Below are 20,251 nucleotides of genomic sequence, written 5' to 3'. Positions count from 1 at the left end.
GACCATAGGTCTGGGGTGGTTAAATACACCACCAGCACATCTTAAAACTTTTGTTCGTAACAGAGTTCACGAAATTCAAGAGAGCACCGAAAGTTACACGTGGAGTTACGTACCGTCGAAGGATAATCCGGCGGATCTTGTTTCTCGCGGGGTGAAGGCTGACCAAATCAGCAGTTCGTCTCTTTGGTGGTCAGGACCGTCTTTTCTGACTAAAGACGAAACTGAGTGGCCTAAAATGCCCAACGTGAAGCACGATCTACCTGAGTTGATTATGTGTTCATTCGCGCTTGATAATCATTCTAATGCAGATCCCATAATTAACCTAATAAAAAATAAATCAAAATTAACTCATTTATAACATATAATAGCATATTTACTGAGATTCATTCATAACTGTAGAAGTAAATATAACAAGTTAACTGGTTGTCTCACAGTTCATGAGCTTCAAAATTCATTAAATTTAATAACGCATAAAGCACAACTTGAAATGTTTCCTGACGAATATGCTATTCTTAAAGCATTTTGTTGTTGATGCACCACTTATAGATACTATCTAGGTCGTCCTGAATTAATTTAGAATCTAAAGAATTGGCTACTGCTTTCATTATTTTTAGATCATCGGCAAAAAGGTACAATTTGCAATGATTAATTACATCGGATATGTCATTGATGAACACACTAAAAAATAAGGGACCGAGCGTCGAACCCTGCGGAATTCCCGAGGTTGCAGAGAAAGGAGTAGATTGTTCACCATCTATTACCACTGTCGATACGCGATTTGACAGATATGAGGTACACCAACCAAGCAAATTATCTCTTACTCCTAATGCATGTAATTTGTCGAGGAGTATTCTATGATTAACTTTGTCAAATGCTTTCGAAAAATCGGTATACACCACGTCAACTTGGATATTTTTATCAACAGTATCTTTAAGATCGGGAGTGAAAAGAAATAAATTCGTGTTTGTGGATCTATTCTTCATAAAGCCATGCTGCTTAGTAGTAATATATCTTTTTATATGTGAGTACATGATACAGTGAACCATTGCCTCAAATAATTTAGATAGAGATGACAGGATGGATATCGGTCGATAATTAGTTATGAGGTCCTTTTTACCGTTCTTATATAATGGCATTACTCTTGCTTCTTTTCATTTTTCTGGAAACTGGCCAGTTTCAAGAGATTTATTAAATAATATAGTAAGTGGTGGGGCCAATATATCTGTACATTTTACTAACAACAATGGATGTATATTGTCTGGTCCTGTACTCTTGTTTATGTCAAGCTGTTTTAGTTTAATTTTTACTTCCTGAGGTGAAAATTGAATGCTTCCCATTGTATCAGATAATTCACTGTAAGCATTTATATAATGATTTTTTGTGTCGCTATTTGATTCGTATACTGAGGCAAAGTGACTCGCAAACATGTTAGAAATTATTTTTTTGTCAGATGATGACGAGTGTGTAGTGTTATTGAGTAGCGTCATTGTATCTGGATAAGATGAACAATTCTTACGTAGATGTTTTATATGGGTCCAGAATTTTTTCGGGGTACTCACGAGGCTGTTTTCTATATCATTTATGTATTTATTATAGCAGTGTTTTAATAATTTATTACAATCATCTCTTAAATATTCAAATTCAATAATATCTAAAGGATTATTATATCGTCTTATTTTTGCGTGTAATTTATTTTTTTGTTTTAGTAGGTAAATTAACTGTGAGGAGAACCATATGAGGTGAGACTTGTTTCTTGATACGGTCATGGGAACATGAAGTCTAATAGTACTATGTAGTATTTCATAGAACCTACTTACCATGTCATTGACATCGCAACAGTGGCTGAATTCCTCTATCCACGATACTGCACTTAGATGTTCTCTAATGGCCATATAGTCACCTTTGTGAAAGTTTGGTCGTGGAGCAAATGATATTTTTTAAATTTCTTTTGGGAAGTGTACTTTAATTTCAAGGGCTGGATGATATTTGTCGATATTTCTTACTGGTTGATGGCATTCACAAACTTCCAATATATTTTCGTTGCATAATATTAAATCTAAAATTTTATCTTGTACGTTAGTAACGCAGTTAAATTGTTTTAAATCATGTATCATCAGAAAATCCACGAATTCATGAAATAATTCACGATTACCGTATTTAGTGGGTAATGTGTATTTTATATTTTTTGCACTAACTTCTGTAGTGTCAATAAGCCACGTTATACCACTCATATTAAAGTCGCCCGCAATTAGTGTGTGCTTATAATCATTGCATTCCATGATTGTGTTGACTTATCAACAAAAACCTGTAATAATTCCCTCGTAACTGGTGGTGGCAAATAAGCCGCGCATAATCTTATAGAAGTTGGACGCTTACCTGACTGAGAGGTAGTGGTGGTGATCGAGACCCATAGTTCTTCACATGCGCTTTCCCATTCTGTCATCCTTTTCGACACTAAATGCTTTGAAACTGCTATTAGTACACCTCCTACTCTAATTGAGTGGGAAACCGATGAGGTCTCGCGATCCCGTCTGTATACGACATACCTATTTCCGAATAATTCCGAATCGAAATTACTACTGCTTAACCAAGTTTCAGTGAAAATATACACGTCAAAGTCATTGCTAATTAACTGTTGACGAACTTCTTCTACATTTGTATTTAGTCCTCTAACATTCTGATAATAAATTTTGATATGATCTGTTAGCATGTACACGAAACTGTTACTAAATTAGAAATACAACATTAAAAATAACTTTAAGATTTAATTAAATTTCAAAATGTCAATAAATAATTATAATTAAATTCAATGAAATGTATGCTATACAAAATTAATTAATAGATTAAATTAAATTAATTGATTAGTTAATTATATTAAATTAAATTAAATTACAAATGTTTCTGTACAATTTAAAGTTGAGTTTAATTAAAATGCAGTTTAAAACAGTTATTAAAAATTTAAAAGTTACTATTGCTTACGAAAGTTAATAATTATTATAAATTAAATTTCAATTTTCTATCTGAAGTTAATAATAAATTGAAATTGAATTAAAAATATTTTTTTCAAAAATAATTAACAAATTAAAAGATAACCCTGTGAGAGCTATTGTAATTGTACCAATTCCTGAGTATTTCTAATCAATTTATAGTCTGATGTTTCAGTCTTACGCATAAAAATTCGACCTCTATTAACCCACGCAAACTTATAGTTGAGTTCCTTGGCCCTGATCCTTGCAGCTGTGTGAATAGCTTTCTGCCCTGGTGAAAGATGTTCCACAACGAATATAGGTTTCTTTGATCCGCCAATTCCAAGATGTGAAGTATTGAGCTTATCGATCACGTTAACTGTTTTTTTATTAAATTTTATAGTAGCTGCTAAGAATTCGTCTCTTATTCTTGGTGAACTAAACTTGACCACAACTGACCTGGGACGTTGGCTGTCTCTATTAATTTTTGCAACTCTTGTGCACACGTGGATGTCAGAATCATTCAATTTATAATTTACAATATTAGCTACTTGTTTGGTAATGCTTATTAGGTTTTCAGTCTTATGTTCCGGTATGTTTTGAATTTCCACGTTGCTGGCCCGCGAGTGTTGTTCCATACGAGCGATTCTTGAGTTTAATTCTAAAATCGTCGTTCGTAAAGTTGAGTTTTCAGATTCTAAATGTCTAATTTGGGAGACGTTTGACTCTAGGTCTTGTTTTATAATGTCTTGCTGTTTTTCGATAGCAGATATAGAAGCTGTAACATTTTGGAAACTGTCTAGGAGCTCGTTTGTTTTTAGCTCAAACTGGTTTAATATATTATTTTTAAAGGAATGAAATATATTCTCAAGCTCTTCTCGTACTACTTGTCGAATCGCATCAATCGGTATGTCGGTTATTAAATTATTTTTTTTGTATTGTCCCCCTCTTCTAGTATTAACGTTCAGTAGCAATTCTTCCGTATTAACTATTGGTTGATTAGCACCTCTAATCGGTGTATTGCTGTTATCAATTTTGGGTAATTTACTGTGACAACAAGGGCAGATCCATTTTAATTTGAACTCTTCGGTCAAATCTTTTATTGACTTATTAATATTTACACAGGTTAGGTGATACTTATATTTGCAGGATTGACAGATTATTGTATTTGAAGTTGGAGTGAGGCGATTACAACAGCCGAATTTAATTTTTGCTTGCGACATAATATTCAGTAGTTCACACTTGCACTAAACTCTATATCAAACGAAGCACGACGGCAAGTTATTGTCCGAGTATGAACGGAGCACTGCTGCGCGATGACTCATGACTAGCGGACGGGTGAACTATTGCACTGTACAACTGTTATACGCACTGTTTATACGTTACTTAAAATTTTTAAACTTTAATCTCTTATAACTTTATAAATCACTCGAATTTTGGAACACTGGTTACGTCAAAATGTAGATATTTTTCTAGACTATCGGGTGATGTGAGTTTATAATTGAATAAGTAGCTTTAAACTACTTTTATGGAATTGATTTTACGGAGAAATGAAGTACGGATGTGTATCGAACTAGCGTCGCACGCGCAACTGATTATTCAATATTTAAACTTATTATATTAACTACATTCACCGCTCGTCGTCCACAACAGCTCCTCCCCCCGGCGCAGCCTGCGTAGCCTCCGTCACGACGAGCTTCCTCACAGGTCGCTTGAAGACTCCGGTTTTGGTGCGGACGTCAGCTACTCGTACCCCGCCGTCTGGACCCTCGTAAACTCGCTCGACGACTCCCATGGGCCACACGTTCCTTGGTAGCGTGTGGTCGACGATTATTACGACGTCGCCGGACTTCAACCGCCGCTCGACGCCCTATGAGTAGCCTCGGGGTACCAGTGTAGGCAGGTACTCCCGCACCCAGCGCTGCCAGAACTGATCGGCTAGCGCCATGCTTGTTCGCCACGTTCGCCGGTCGGCTTCGTTGCACGGACCCATGTAAGGTAGGCCCGCCGATGATCCCAGGAGGAAGTGGTTAGGTGTCAACGCCTCGGGATCGTTCGGATCCACGCTGACATATGTGAGCGGCCGTGCGTTGATAGAATACTCCGCATCGGTCAGTAGGGTATGTAGTACTTCTTCAGCCGGCACCTTTTCATTGAGCGTAGCGGTCAGCGCCGACTTAACTGACCGCACCATCCGTTCCCAGGCTCCGCCTTGGTTCGGCGCTCCCGGAGGTATGTAGCGCCACTCCATACGCCGCCATCTAGAGCCTCCATGTAGAGCCGCCATCCGTCGCATCGCCATTATTGCCGAGTTTGTAGAAAGTGACGGCACTATTTCCAAGTGCACAGCGCGAGTCGTGAGGCACGTAAAGAGCGCCCCCCACCTCTTCTCCCGGCGACGTCCGACCTTCACCACCATGGGCCCGAAGTAGTCCATGCCACAGTAGCTGAAAGGTCGCTTGAACGGCTCCAGCCGCTCGCGTGGTAAGTACCCCGTCGCCGGTACTTGAGGTCTCGCCTTTCTTCTCTTGCACAGGGCGCAGTCCCTTTCTATAGCACGCACCGTGGGCCGCAGATGTACCACCCAGTACCTCTGCCGCAGGTCGTTCGTCACGCGTTCCCTATTGGCGTGCCCCGCTGCGCAGTGTTCACGTTGTACAAGCAGTCTAGTGATATGGTGTCGGCAGTCCAATATAACGGGCCTCTTCATTGCTGTCGGTGCCGTGGCTGCCCCGATTCGACCCCTTATTCTTAATATGCCATCTTCTAGTATGGGGTCCAGCCGGAACAGTCGACTAGTTTTCGTGATCGCCTTTTCTTTTTTCAGCAGCTGTAGCTCTTCTGGGAAGCTGTCGCGTTGCGCCCGACGTATGAGTGCCTTTTTTTTTATACAGTTCTCTTATTCTGCCTCGTCAGCATGCAAATTATCAGTCGGTTATGTATTATGTACACTTTAATTTTTAAATAAAATAATAATTACCACAAGCAATACAATATACTAAATTTCTTTAAAATGTCAATTTACCAATATAAATTAAATTATTATAATATGTCAAACAAATAAATAAGTCATTTTTAGTCAAATTAATTTTCATTCCAATCAATTATATCTTAAAATCTAAGTACTCATTAATTGTATAAAAGCATTTCTCTTGTAACCATGTTGTCAATTGGGACTTAAATTGATTGTATGTCAGATATTTAAATGAGTTAGGAAGTCGATTATATAGTGCAATAGCCATGAAATACACATTTTTCTTGCACAATTTTAGTCTACATGGAGGCATCACCAATGTGTTTTCATATTTCTGTCTTATTGTTCTATTGGTTACATCATTTTTTTTCATAAAGAACTTTGGATATCTATGTACAAATAAACATATGTCTCTAATATACATAGATGGTAAGCTTAAAACTTTGTACTTAATAAATAATGGCTTACACCTTTGCATAATGTCTACATTACATATGGCTCGAATACATTTTTTTGTGTTCTGAAAGCCCGAATGGCTTCAGTCGAATTGCCCCAAATGATAAGCCCATAATTGAGTACTGATGCAACATAACCATGATAGGCACACCAGGCTGCTTCTTGAGAAACCGTGTGCCGTATTCGTCTAAGCGCAAATACGAACCTATCCAATTTATTACATATAGCATTAATATGTTCTTTCCATTTTAATTGATTGTCAATTACTATTCCTAGAAATGTTGTGTATGTTACTTCGTCAATATTTTTTAAATCGTATCTTATGTCCAGTGTTTGCAGCATTGTAGAATTATTTGAGTTAAAAAGCAATATTTTAGTTTTTAACCGACTTCGAAAAAGGAGGAGGTTACTCAATTCGACCGTATATATATATATATATTTTTTTTTTTTTATGTTTGTTCGGCGATTTTTTCGCGATGCCGCGACCGATCGATATGATTCATACACCATTGTATGCGGCTAGTTTCACAAGGGGTCCCATTTCGAGGAAATTTGAAAATTTCCTCCAGTTTTCCCTGAAAATTGGAAAAACCAGATTTCATATAAACTTCAATAAGTCGAGTATTTCTTAACCACTTTCAATTTTCTTTTTTTCATATGAAAGGGTGTTTCGTTGCGGTACTTTCCTACCTTAACGTTAGTATGCTCTGATGATTAGAATTTAAGTTATGGGGTGGAACTCATCATCACTACCCCTGCTTTTTAACCGACTTCGAAAAAGGAGGAGGTTACTCAATTCGACCGTATATATTTTTTTTTTTTTTTTTTTTTTTTATGTTTGTTCGGTGATTTTTTCGCGATGCCGCGACCGATCGACATGATTCATACACCATTGTATGCGGCTAGTTTCACAGGGGGTCCCATTTCGAGGAAATTTGAAAATTTTCGCCAGTTTTCCCGGAAAATTGGAAAAACCCGATTTCATATAAACTTGAATAAGTCGAGTATTTCTTAACCAATTTCAATTTTATTTTTTTCATATGAAAGGGTGTTTTGTTGCGGTACTTTCCTACCTTAACATTAGTACGCTCTGATGATTAGAATTTAAGTTATGGGGTGGAACTCATCATCACTACCCCTGCTTTTTACATATTTTATGACAACTTACCTTCTGCCCACTCAATTCTCTTGAAACTTAAAATGAACATTGAGTGTCTAGGTTATCATGATATGATGGAAAATTTGACCTTCAACTCTTCAACCCTGGTAATGCAGAAGTGCCTCCTGCCTCAACCATATAAGTTAGGCATTTGGAACTTATGGATATTTAATAAAGTCGATAAGTTGAGATATATGATGGAAAATTTGACCTTCTACTCTTCAACTCTGATAATGCAGAGGTGCCTCCTGCCTCAACCATACAAGTTAGGCATTTGATGCTTATGAATATTCAATTAGGTTGATAGGTAGAGATATATGATGGAAAATTTGACCTTCTACTCTTCAACTCTGATAATGCAGAAGTGCCTCCTGCCTTAACCATACAACTTAGGCATTTGGAGCTTACGAATATATGATAAGGTCTTTGAGTAGAGACATATAATGGAAGATATGACCTTCAATTCCTCAATCCTGATGATGCAGAGGTGCCTCCCTTGTAAAGTATATAGATTAGACATTTGTTGTAATGAAGTAGCTAGACAGAGGTATATGATGAAAAATTTGACCTTCAACTCCTTAGATCTGATGATGCAGAGGTACCTCCAGCCTAAACCACATAAATAAGCCATTTAGTGCTTTCACACACATATAACTATCACGCAGATAAATGTAATGTAATGTAAAAAAATGACCTTCAACTCTTTCACTCTGATAATGCTGGTGTGCTTCCAAGCTAAACCATAGGAGTTAGCCATTTTGTGCTTTCATATATGTATTAACGTCACTAAGTAGACACATAGGATGAAAATTTTGACCTTCAAGGTCTTAACCCTGATAACTTGGACCTTCAAATCTTCAATTGTAGTGACTCATGGACACTGCTGGCCTAAACCACAGTAACTTGACAATTACTTCTTACAAATATAAAATATGATTAATGAATACGTTGTAGTTTTTCTTAACTATTGAATTAAGGTAAATTGGACCGACTCACTCGCAGAGTTTTACCACCTAGTTTGATTTATTTACTTTTCTGTTCCTACCTAACCTAGCCAATAATGTAGTATCCTATATGAGATACTATCGTGTTTCGCCTATAGTGTTTCGTATTGAATTGGTTAGGTTAGGTTGGAACATATAACACAATGTAAAACTAAGCGAGAAGGGCGCGGTAGCGCCCTGCGAGCGGGTGGGTCCAATCCGTATGAATTCAGACCTTACCTTTATTCATGATCACCTTTATACAATTTTACATAATATTAATACAAACGTTAGCATACCATCACTAAAAAGGGTGAAAAAAAAATATTTTAACAAAAAATAAAACCGACTTCTATGTCACTACAAAGTAAAAAATAATTGAAATAAATGTTGGTTTAGTACATATTTCTGAAGTCGGCGCTCATATTGGACACGCTGTTTACGCCGTTATCAAACGACATATATTGAGCGCCAACTTCAGAAATATGTACTAAACCAACATTTATTTCAATTATTTTTTACTTTGTAGTGACATAGAAGTCGGTTTTATTTTTTGTTAAAATATTTTTTTACATATTTTATGACAACTTACCTTCTGCCCACTCAATTCTCATGAAACTTAAAATGAACATTGAGTATCTAGGTTAACATGATATGATGGAAAATTTGACCTTCAACTCTTTAAGCCTGGTAATGCAGAAGTGCCTCCTGCCTCAACCACATAAGTTAGGCATTTGGAACTTATGGATATTTAATAAAGTCGATAAGCTGAGATATATGATGGAAAATTTGACCTTCTACTCTTCAACTCTGATGATGCAGAGGTGCCTCCTGCCTCAACCATACAAGTTAGGCATTTGATGCTTATGAATATTCAATAAGGTTGATAGGTAGAGGTATATGATGGAAAATTTTCCCTTCAACTCTTCAACCCTGATAATGCAAAAGTGCCTCCTGCCTCAACCATACAAGTTAGGCATTTGGAGCTTACGAATATATGATAAGGTCTTTAAGTAGAGACATATGATGGAAGATATGACCTTCAATTCTTCAATCCTGATGATGCAGATGTGCCTCCTATCTAAAGTATATAGAATAGACATTTGTTGTAATGAAGTTGCTAGATAGAGATATATGATGAAAAATTTGACCTTCAACTCCTTAGATCTGATGATGCAGAGGTACCTCCAGCCTAAACCACATGAATAAGCCATTTAGTGCTTTCACACATATTTTACAGGTCCTAACCAGGTACATGCAATGAAATAAATGACCTCAATTATTCAACTTGACAATTACTTCTTACAAATATAAAATATGATTAATGAATACGTTGTAGTTTTTCTTAACTATTAATTCAAGGTAAATTTGACCGACTCACTCACAGAGTTTTACCACCTAGTTTGATTAATTTACTTTTCTGTTCCAACCTAATCTAGCCAATAATATAGTAGTATATAGTATCTCATATAGCCTCGCCTATAGTGTTTCGTATTGAATTGGTTAGGTTAGGTTGGAACATATAAGACAATGTAAAACTAAGCGAGAAGGGCGCGGCAGCGCCCTGCGAGCGGGTGGGTCCAATCCGTATGAATTCAGACCTTACCTTTATTCATGATCACCTTTATACAATTTTACATAATATTAATACAAACGTTAGCATATCATCACTAAAAAGGGTGAAAAAAAAAAATTTTAACAAAAAAATAAAACCGACTTCTATGTCACTACAAAGTAAAAAATAATTGAAATAAATGTTGGTTTAGTACATATTTCTGAAGTCGGCGCTCATATTGGACACGCTGTTTACGCCGTTCTCAAACGAAATATATTGAGCGCCAACTTCAGAAATATGTACTAAACCAACATTTATTTCAATTATTTTTTACTTTGTAGTGACATAGAAGTCGGTTTTATTTTTCTGTTAAAATTTTTTTATCCACATTTACATTTAAATTATTATATTGTAACCAATTTCTAATGTCATTTAAAGAGCTATTAATTTTGATTTTTATTGCATCTATGTTTTCACCGTGTATTAGGAGAGTCGTATCGTCAGCGAATAGTATGCACTGACATTTCACGGCGCTAGGCAGATCGTTAATATACATTAAAAACAATAAAGGTCCGATAATACTGCCTTGGGGTATGCCATAACCGTTATTTTCTTTATATTTCGAACGATAACTTGTTTTAATTGATTTGTTGTTTTTTGTAGTTATTTGAGTGATTTCAGTACTTTGTTGTCTACCAACTAAATAGCTCATCATGCGCATTTCCTCTAATGCCATATTTCTGCCTTTTCTAAGTGATGAAACTCCATGCGTGTCGCCCGGCGCCGACATATGTCCACGAACGCCAGTACTCGTGCGGCCGCCTTCACCAGTGTTTCATACTTCGAGATGCGTGCGGGATCTGGTAGCCACTCGTCGTCGTTTGGTGTACTCGCGGCGACGTGAAGTACCACCTCTTCTCGTGGGTCTTCGTCTTCGCTCTTCTCCTTGGGCCACTGGTCCGGGAGCCTTAGGAAGTCGGGCCCCCGGAACCAGCGATCCCCCGTCTTGATTGTCGCGCTTGTAAACCTAGTGGCGTCGTCCGCTACGTTCTCGTGTGTGGGCACCCAACGCCATTCTTTCTGAGTGAGCTCGGATATTTCTCCCAGGCGATGTGCGACGAACGGAGTATATCTCTTCGCGTCGTGTCGAATCCAGTGCACCACCGTCATAGAGTCGATCCAGTAGGTCGTTCGTGCCGCCTCGATGCGATGCTCCTTTTTTATGGTGTCCGCCAGTCGGGCTCCGATGACCGCCGCTTGTAGCTCGAGGCGTGGTATGGTCTGAGTCCGCTTCGGAGCCACCTTCGACTTGGCAGCTATGAGGCTCAGGCAGTAGCTTCCGTCGGGCCGAGTGATGCGCCAGTATGCCACCGCCGCATAAGCTTGCTCGCTGACGTCGCATAGGATGTGCAATTCCCGATTGTGGCAGTCCCCCAGCGCGTACCGTCGTTCTAACCGCAGGTGAGATATGCCGGCCAGCTGTTCCATCCACGTAGCGAAGAGTTCCTGTTCTGCCTCAGGAATCGGTTCGTCCCAGGATATTTTCAATCTCCATAAACTCTGTAGGATGATCTTCGCCCTTATAGTGTAGTTACTAAGAAGTCCAAGCGGGTCATATATGGACATTACTGCGCTCAGTGCTTCCCTCTTCGTCGGCGCACGGTTCTGTGCACGTACATCTTCGGATACTCTATTCATTGACGTGTTGAAACCGAGTTCATCCCGCTCCGGGTTCCAGTACAGCCCCAGTATCTTATTCGTAATGCTTTCCCCTCCGAGTTGAGTAGGTGTAGTCGCGCGTAGTTCCTTAGGTACGTCTTGTAGCACGTCGACTTCGTTGGCGCTCCACGCTCGCAGATTGAATCCCGCCGCGGTGTGTATAGTGCGTATCTCTGTAATAGCACGGCGAGCTTTCCGGATATCTTCATAACTCGCCACTAAGTCGTCCATGTAGTGACTTCGGGTGATCGCTTCGAAGGCGAGTGGATGTGTGTGAGAGTGTACTCCTGCGTTGTGGTCCCGAACGAAGTGAGCCATGAAGGGTGAACTCGCCGCTCCGAAGATCATGCTTGTCATCTTGTAGTGACGTGGCGGCTTGTCCCGGTCATCTCTCCTACACAGGAACAGCTGTGCTGAAGGAACATTTCTTGTATATCCGCCGTAATTGCTAAACTCTTCTCCCGGAACCGGAACAGGACTCCAGGCAGCGCCAGTAGTAAGTCGGGACCCTCCAGCAGATGGTCGTTGAAACTGACACCTCGGTTCTTGGCGGCTGCGTCAAAGACCAATCGTTGCTTTCCCGGCTTGTTTGGGTTCTGTACTGCGAAGTGTGGCATCTGGCCGCATCTGGCCGGCCGGTGGCAATTGACTGAGTGCCCCACCGCCTGGCAGCGGTGACACTGGGGGGGGGCCGAAACGACCCCTCCACGCCTCAACAATTACCCCCGGCATGAACAGAAGCTCGCTTACCCCATAAAGGCGCGCGAGCTCCGTTTCGGCCATCCGGTCCAGCTGCACGTAATACACGCAGCCGGGCTTGCCCCTCCTCGGTGGTATATGGCGGGTGAAGCGGCCGGGAACCCAAGCCGTTTCAGGGCTTCAGTGACTGCGTCCGGGTCCGTCATGTTCGGCAGGCCCTTGACCGCCACCTTTGTGGGGCGGTCGTCCTGCGGAGTATAACAGAACCAGGAGAGTCCCGGTTCCGTGGCGGACAGGTCCGTCAAGTACCTTTGGATTACCCGGTACTCCTCATCCGCCAGAGGCTCGAACCTTATGCCCTGTCCGAAGGGCCTCGCGTTGGGTGCGCGACCCAACTTGTCCCGCAGCGCAGCGAAGTGTGTGGGCCTGTTTGGCATCCGCTCCACCACCAGGGGGGGTACGCCTTCCCGGCTGCTGCAGCACTCGAGCCCTGCTGGGAGGATTTACCTTGCGCAGGTCGGGGTGTCGGCGAAGTTTTGCGCGGCGATGCAGGCGCAGTCAGCACCGCGGCATAGGACGTCCCTGGCTGGGGTTCCGCATACGACCCCAGTCGCGACGATTCAGCAACTGAACCCTTGAGGTGGTGCAGAGACCTCTCGTGTTCACGGTAGGCACTCATCTCGCCAGACAGCTCCTCCGCCAGTGCGTTGAGCTCACGCTTGATCCGGGGACAGCGGATGCGAGCCCAAAGCTTACGCAGCAAACGCTTCTTTTGTAATTTGGCTTTGAGACGAACTGGGAGGTCGGTTTTGTGGCTCTCCACCAGTTTATGATCGGTGGACGCCGCCAAAGCATCCTTAAGGGTGTTTGTCAACAGATGGGCGGCGGCTTCCACCCCTTCCGGGGTGGAGAGCGAGCCACTGAACTTAAAGTTTTCCATGCAGGCCTGGTCCTTCTCCCAATTCGTCACGCGGCGGAACCGGGGGGGCGCTACGAACTCTGCTAACCTAACCTAACCCCCAGACCAAGCGTGATTAGAATGGGGAGGTGCTGCCCGTCCAAGTCGTACAGCACCTCCACACTCACCGGGCATTGGAGATTCCTGTGGAGCACTATGTCCAGGACTTCGGGACGATGGGACTCGGCCGAGGGGATGTGCGTGGGTGCCTCTGGCCCAAGCACCTCATAGCCCATCGCCTCGGAGTCATGGTGCAGTTTGCGTTCCGCTGGGTTGACCGTGCGCGAGCCCCAAGCCGGATGCTTGGCGTTAAGGTCGCCGGCCACCAGGGTCGCAATACCATCGTCCAAGATGTTAGCGATGTCCCGCGGGTCAAAGAGGGGACCAGGTGGGCGGTAGGCCGCAAACAGCCGCAGGTCCCGGCCCGCCATGCACACAGATACCCCTATGGAGCGAGTCTGGGTGAATGACGGGAGCGGTAACTCGTCGTGTACCACGTCGCGGCGGACCGCAACCGCCGTGCCCCTAAAGGCATGACCGGACGGCGCGATCTCGTCGCGGCGGTACACGAAGTAGTTCGGCAGTCGGTAGCTCTGAGCGGGGTGGAGTTTGGTTTCGCCCAGGAGCACGACGTGGACGCCCTGCTCCTGGACGAGGTGTCTCAACCCCTGCTTACTGGCGGGAGAAAGCCCTCCCGGGTTCCAATATAGTAGCTGTACGGGCAATGCACGTACAGTCCTGTGTCAGCAATTCATTGCTTTACTTTAGAATTGTTAATTAGTTCGCAATCGGTCATTAAGCGTACCGCGCGTCACTCACCCCATTTTTAGTATATTTCCATTAAGTAAGGAAATATAAAATTTTAAGATTCTATCTTTCTTTTATTAAGTTCCTTTAAACAGTTACGGTCTAACCCGTACATGGTCCTTCGAGCTTCGGAAAAGCGGGATCATTTCGCGATACACGTGTGTGATTTCGTTTACCGGACCCTATAGAGACATAGTGCATATCGCTGACAAGACATTTTAGTGTGTGCCACGTGCTGAAGAAATCTGTTATATTAAGAATAGCAGAGCCTGAGCAGAAGTTAAGGGTTCAGATATTCAGTGAGGTGCAGGGTGGTCAAAAGTAAGATCTATCCATTTTTCTTTTTTTATAATTTACATCTTTAACCATGTCTTCGGTCAGTGACCTCTTGGCCAACCAGCAGCAGCTGGCGTCGGCTATTGAAAGCGTGTACACCAATTTTAAGAAGGATGGTGCTAGTCGTAAGACCGCTGAATATATTAAGAAGAGGTTAGATTTATTGGATAGGTATTGGTTCGAGTATGAAGCCAACTACTCGAGATTGTCGGGAATGGATTTAGACGCCAATGTGCGTGATTTTATAAATAAGGATTTAGAGGGAATGAACGAAAGGTATGGGAATATAAAACGTCACATACAAAGTAGTGAGGTGGCAGCTGCAGAAAGGCCGCAGTCACCACTTTTAAAACCGCCGACATTCGCGCTTAAACCGCAGGGGCAAGCTGATTTACCTCAAATTACTCCGCAACAGGGTAGCAGTAAGGCTGCCTCACAATCGTCAAGTTCGACGACAAGCTTAACGGAGGATATGCTTCGAAAACAGCAAAGTAACTTTAAGGCTTTTCACCGCACAATAGAATATATACACGTAGAGGATATAAGTGAAAGGTGGGAGTTGGAGGATTCCCTACGCACTGTCCAGTCCCGCTGGTCTATTATCGACACGTTGCACTGGGAACTGGACAGCCAGCTGAACGGATCCAATGAGGATTATGAGCGTGCCTTTGCATCATATGAACGCAAGTACCAGGATATTAAGAGAGCCATTAGTAAGAAAATGTGGTCGGTTGCCCATTTGGAAAAATCCACACCTCAGATGGAAATACCAACATTTAACGGCAATTATAATTGTTGGGTTTCTTTTAAGGATCTGTTTAATGAAGCCATCCATAGTAATTTATCTATGTCAAACGCTCAAAAAATGCAATACCTTAAATCTAAGGTAAAGGGGGAAGCTGAAAGGCTAATTCAGCACTTGCAAGTTAGTACTGATAATTATATTGTTTGCTGGGATATATTAAACCAACGATATAACAACAAGAAGCTCATATTTAATTCTCATATGAACATTTTAACAAGCCTTCCAAATATACAACAACAATCTGTCTCTGCCATAAAACGAATGCATGACACAACTCAAGAGTGTCTCAACGCTATTAAGAATTTAGGCGTGGATATTAGTACCTGGGACCCAATAATTGTGTACCTACTGACACAAAAATTAGATTCAGCAACGTTCACCGACTATGTAGAGACCGTCAAGAAGCCTAGAGAGCTACCGGATTTGAAAGAATTTTTAGAGTTTTTGGAAGCAAAATTTACGTCTTTAGAATCGCTACGTAAGAATCAAGATAATTATTCTCTAAAGCAAAATTTAATTAATAAAGGTCAACTACATATTAATAAATTTAAAAATGAACATAAACCTCAATATTTTAAAACTTCTTACACGAGCAGTAAAATGACACCTAAAACGAAGAATAATAAAAAGGTGGCGTCATCAAAGTATCGGTGCTTATTGTGCAACAGCAATGAACACGGTATTTATTTTTGCCAACAATTTTTGGAAATGACACCCTATTATAGGCTAAAAACGGTCAATAAATTAAATCTATGCGTGAAATGTCTGTCCCATCACCCGGGAAAACAATGCGAATCAGATAAGGTTTGTCGCGAATGCAATAAGAGTCATAATCGCCTGTTACACGACGCGCTTGCACAATCACAAAATACCTACCCGGCGAAGGAAATTGACCGTAGTAGAGAAGGCAACGACCTACGCGGGTGCAACGCAGCAGAAATGAACGGAAGTGCTCGGAACCTCGAAAAACAATTCCAAGGGGGGATACACGTGTCACTCCAGAATGACCCCTCTGAAGTTTTGTTACCGACGGCTATGATTAAGGTACAAGCCGCCGATGGCGAATACCACGTCATGCGCGCCCTCCTAGATCAGGGGTCACAGACGTCTTTAATAAGCGAGCGAGCAGCTCAACTCTTAAAAATACCTCGACAGAGATGCAAGGGGGTCATATCTGGAGTCGGCGCCAAGGATAGCAATTGTAAGGGGATGATTAGTATTCAATGTTTCTCGCTAACTTGCGATTATAGCTTCGAAACGGATGCTCTTATTATGAAAAATCTAATTAAAAATTTGCCTACTAGTACGTTTAGCAAACCGAAATGGTCATACTTAGATCAAATAAAATTAGCTGATCCCGAATTCTATATTAGTCGCCCGGTAGAAATATTATTAGGGGCTGATGTTTATTCTAACGTTTTAATGGATGGTGTTTGTAAAGGAGAAGCAACCCTACCGACCGCGCAACAGACCCAACTTGGTTGGATTTTAAGCGGGAACGTAAAAACTTTTCAATGTAACGTCGTTATCAACAACCTGGAAGAAATACAAAGGTTTTGGGAGATAGAGGATATAGCAGATTCATCAGAATTGTCTTTAGAAGATGAGCACTGTTTAAATTTTTATCAGGACACTACAGCTAGGAGAAAGGATGGAAGGTATGAAGTAAGGCTGCCATTAAAACCAGGTTATGAGGAAAAATTAGGCGAATCCAAGCCCAAGGCCATTGCTCAATTTTATCAGTTAGAAAAGAAAATCAATAAACAGCCAGAAATTTTAGAATCATATAAATTATTTATGCACGAGTACTTAAAATTAGGCCACATGACGACAGCGAGCGGTAATTCTAAACCTAATTGTTACCTACCGCATCATTGTGTGCGTCGCGAGGACTCTACTACTACAAAGTTACGTGTCGTATTTAATGCATCGGCAATAACCTCCAGTAGTATGAGTTTGAATGATTTGATGTTTCGGGGACCGAATTTACAACACGATCTCCAAGATATCATCATTGCGTGGAGGCAGTATAAGTATGCCTACACAGCTGACTTAGAAAAAATGTTTAGACAAATCTGGCTGCATCCATCAGATCAAAATTTACAAAAAATCATCTGGAGAGATAGCCCATTAGATCATTTGCGAGAGTATCAACTAGCAACGGTTACGTACAGGACAAAGGCTGCACCATTCTTAGCTATGATGACATTAAGGCAATTAGCTAGAGACGAGAAGTCAAACTATCCAGACAGCATGGCACCTGAGGTATTAGAAAGCTCCTTCTACATGGATGATCTGGTGCATGGTTCTCACACCCCAGAGGAAGCAAAACAGTTACAAGTCGACTTAATAAATATTTTAAACTCAGGGGGATTTAATATTAGAAAATGGAAGTCTAATCTGCCGGAGTTGGTAAAAGGAGTCAACAGTGATAGCTTAAATCCAGGATACGACTTTAAGCAACCGGAGTCCACAAAAACATTAGGCCTCGGATGGAATCCTGAAGAGGATCAATTTACCTTTCAGTTGCAAATATCTTTATCGTCGGCAAGACCAACTAAGAGGTCATTGTTATCCGACACTTCAAAGGTATTTGATCCTTTGGGTTGGTTATCACCTGTTACAATAAAATTAAAAATTTTATTTCAAGAAGTTTGGAAAGCCAATTTAGCATGGGATGATAATTTACCGACTGATATTTGGCAGGAGTGGGAACGTATTAAGATCGATTTAAGAGGTATCGATCAATTTACAGTTCCGAGGTGGCTTAAGACACACCGCGGGGATCATATCGAGTTACACGGTTTTTGCGATGCGTCTACTAAGGCATATGCGAGCGTTGTGTATTTGAAGATTAAAAGGAATGCCTCGACTTCTGTCGTATTAGTTGCCGGAAAAGCACGCTTAGTACCTGCAAGTACAACCACCCGTATCTCTTCCAAGGCTGGAGTTATGTGGAGCTCTTTTACTTGCACGATTAATGGCTAAAATTAAGAAATGCCTTAGCAGTTATGATATGAAAATTTATGGCTGGGTTGACTCTATGGTAGTGTTGGGTTGGCTCAATGGCGACATTAACCGGTGGAAACCATTTGTCGCGAACCGGGTACGACAAGTCACAGAGCTGATGCCACCGGATTGTTGGCAATATGTGGCGTCTAAGGAAAACCCGGCTGACTGCGCTAGCCGAGGTCTCACAGCGTGTCAACTTAAAGAACACAAATTATGGTGGGAAGGACCTACTTGGCTAACCATGTATACACCTGAGAATAAAAACCAGCCGTTATATGTTACAAATGAAGATATGAAGAAGGTTAAACAAGCTAATGTTGTGTTATCAAATAGGGATGAAATTATAGAGAAATTAATTGATAAGCAAAGTTCTTTATCCAAGGCCATAAGAATATTGGCGTGGGTGCTTCGATTTAAGAGGAAAGCACAAAAACATGCCTATTTGACATTACAGGAGCTAACTAAATCTAGAAATTTAATTATTAAATATTTCCAGGACAAACACTTTATTGACGAAATGGATCGTTTGAAAGAATGCAAGACTGTAAGTACTCGTAGCTCTAGCAAAATCTATAATTTAAATCCGAAAATAGATGAACACGGCATTCTGCGGGTCGGAGGTAGACTTAAGCATGCAAATATAGATTGTGACATGAAATATCCTGTTATAATACCGAATAATACAAGATTATCAGACCTCATAATAGATGAGACGCATAAACTTACCTTTCATGGTGGAGCGAGACTTACTACGGCATTTATACGGCGCAAGTATTGGATAATTGGTGGAAATAATGCTACGAAGAAGCGACTTCGTCGGTGTGTCCAGTGTAAGAAACAGAGTCCAATTCTTGAGCGTCAGTTAATGGGTGACTTACCTTCTGCGCGTATAAACCCGTCCCGTCCATTCTCTCACTGTGGTATCGACTATACTGGCCATGTGAGTGTCAAAGCCAATAAGGGCCGAGGTATCAGGACTAACAAGGGATACGTGGCAGTTTTTGTATGTATGGCGACTAAGGCTGTACACTTGGAACTCGTTTCAGACCTCACGACGTCCGCCTTTCTTGCAGCGCTACACCGCATGGTTGCTAGAAGAGGCGTTCCCGACCATATCTATAGTGATCAAGGTAAAAACTTTATTGGAGCTGACAATGCTTTAAGACAGCAATTAGAATACATTAAGAATACCTACAACGAAGAACTTATGACAGAGTTGACTAGTATGGGCATAGAGTGGCACTTCAACTCTCCATCGTGGCCGTCAGCAGGTGGTCTATGGGAGGCTGCTGTAAAAAGCTTAAAACACCACCTTAAACGAGTGCTAGGTGACCAAAAGCTCACATTTGAAGAGTTTACAACGTGACTTACCCGGATAGAAGGATGTCTTAACTCCCGTCCACTCTGTCCCCTCACGGAAGATCCCGATGACTTAAATTTCTTAACTCCATCCCATTTTTTATCTAGTGGACCCGTTTTAACTATTTATGATACGGAGAACGATCTGAGAACGAGATGGCATCTCACTCAGCAGATATTTAAAGATATATGGCGTCGTTGGCGTGAGGAATATTTGACATCTCTAACCGTAAGAAGTAAATGGAGAGCACCTAGGGAGAATATATGTTTAAATGATGTTGTCATAATTAAGGATGATAACCTCCCGCCCGGGAAATGGACGTTAGGTCGGGTCGTCAAACTGCATCCGGGAGCAGACGGCTTTGTAAGAGTAGTTACACTTAAAACTAAGAATGGTTCTATGCAACGTCCTGTAGTAAAACTTGCAATATTACCCGTGCATGAGACTGATCAAATTTCATCG

At 41.4% G+C, this 20,251-nt stretch overlaps 3 protein-coding genes across 3 annotated transcripts; all 3 read right to left on the bottom strand.

The window, feature by feature from the left end:
• Positions 1–4,836: 4,836 nt before the first annotated feature.
• Positions 4,837–5,676, bottom strand: LOC140746786 (uncharacterized). Its single transcript, XM_073078884.1, has one exon. It carries the CDS (start codon positions 5,674–5,676, stop codon positions 4,837–4,839), a length of 840 nt encoding a protein of 279 aa, XP_072934985.1.
• A 5,143-nt stretch (positions 5,677–10,819) lies between these two features.
• On the bottom strand, positions 10,820–12,169 carry LOC140746785 (uncharacterized). Its single transcript, XM_073078883.1, has one exon. The coding sequence runs from the start codon at positions 12,167–12,169 to the stop codon at positions 10,820–10,822; it is 1,350 nt and encodes a 449-aa protein (XP_072934984.1).
• Positions 12,166–14,293, bottom strand: LOC140746784 (uncharacterized). The gene is made up of 5 exons (XM_073078882.1): positions 14,289–14,293; positions 13,598–14,207; positions 13,145–13,523; positions 12,634–13,001; positions 12,166–12,492 (listed from the first exon to the last, which is right to left on the bottom strand). Exons 1-5 carry the CDS (start codon positions 14,291–14,293, stop codon positions 12,166–12,168), a joined length of 1,689 nt encoding a protein of 562 aa, XP_072934983.1.
• Between the last annotated feature and the right edge of the window lie 5,958 nt (positions 14,294–20,251).

Source organism: Epargyreus clarus, unplaced genomic scaffold (genome assembly GCF_041222505.1).
Source record: "Epargyreus clarus isolate Ecla_fem2 unplaced genomic scaffold, WU_Ecla_fem_2.2 ptg000013l, whole genome shotgun sequence".
Lineage (NCBI taxonomy): Eukaryota > Metazoa > Arthropoda > Insecta > Lepidoptera > Hesperiidae > Epargyreus > Epargyreus clarus.
This window is presented reverse-complemented; position numbering and strand designations above follow the sequence as displayed.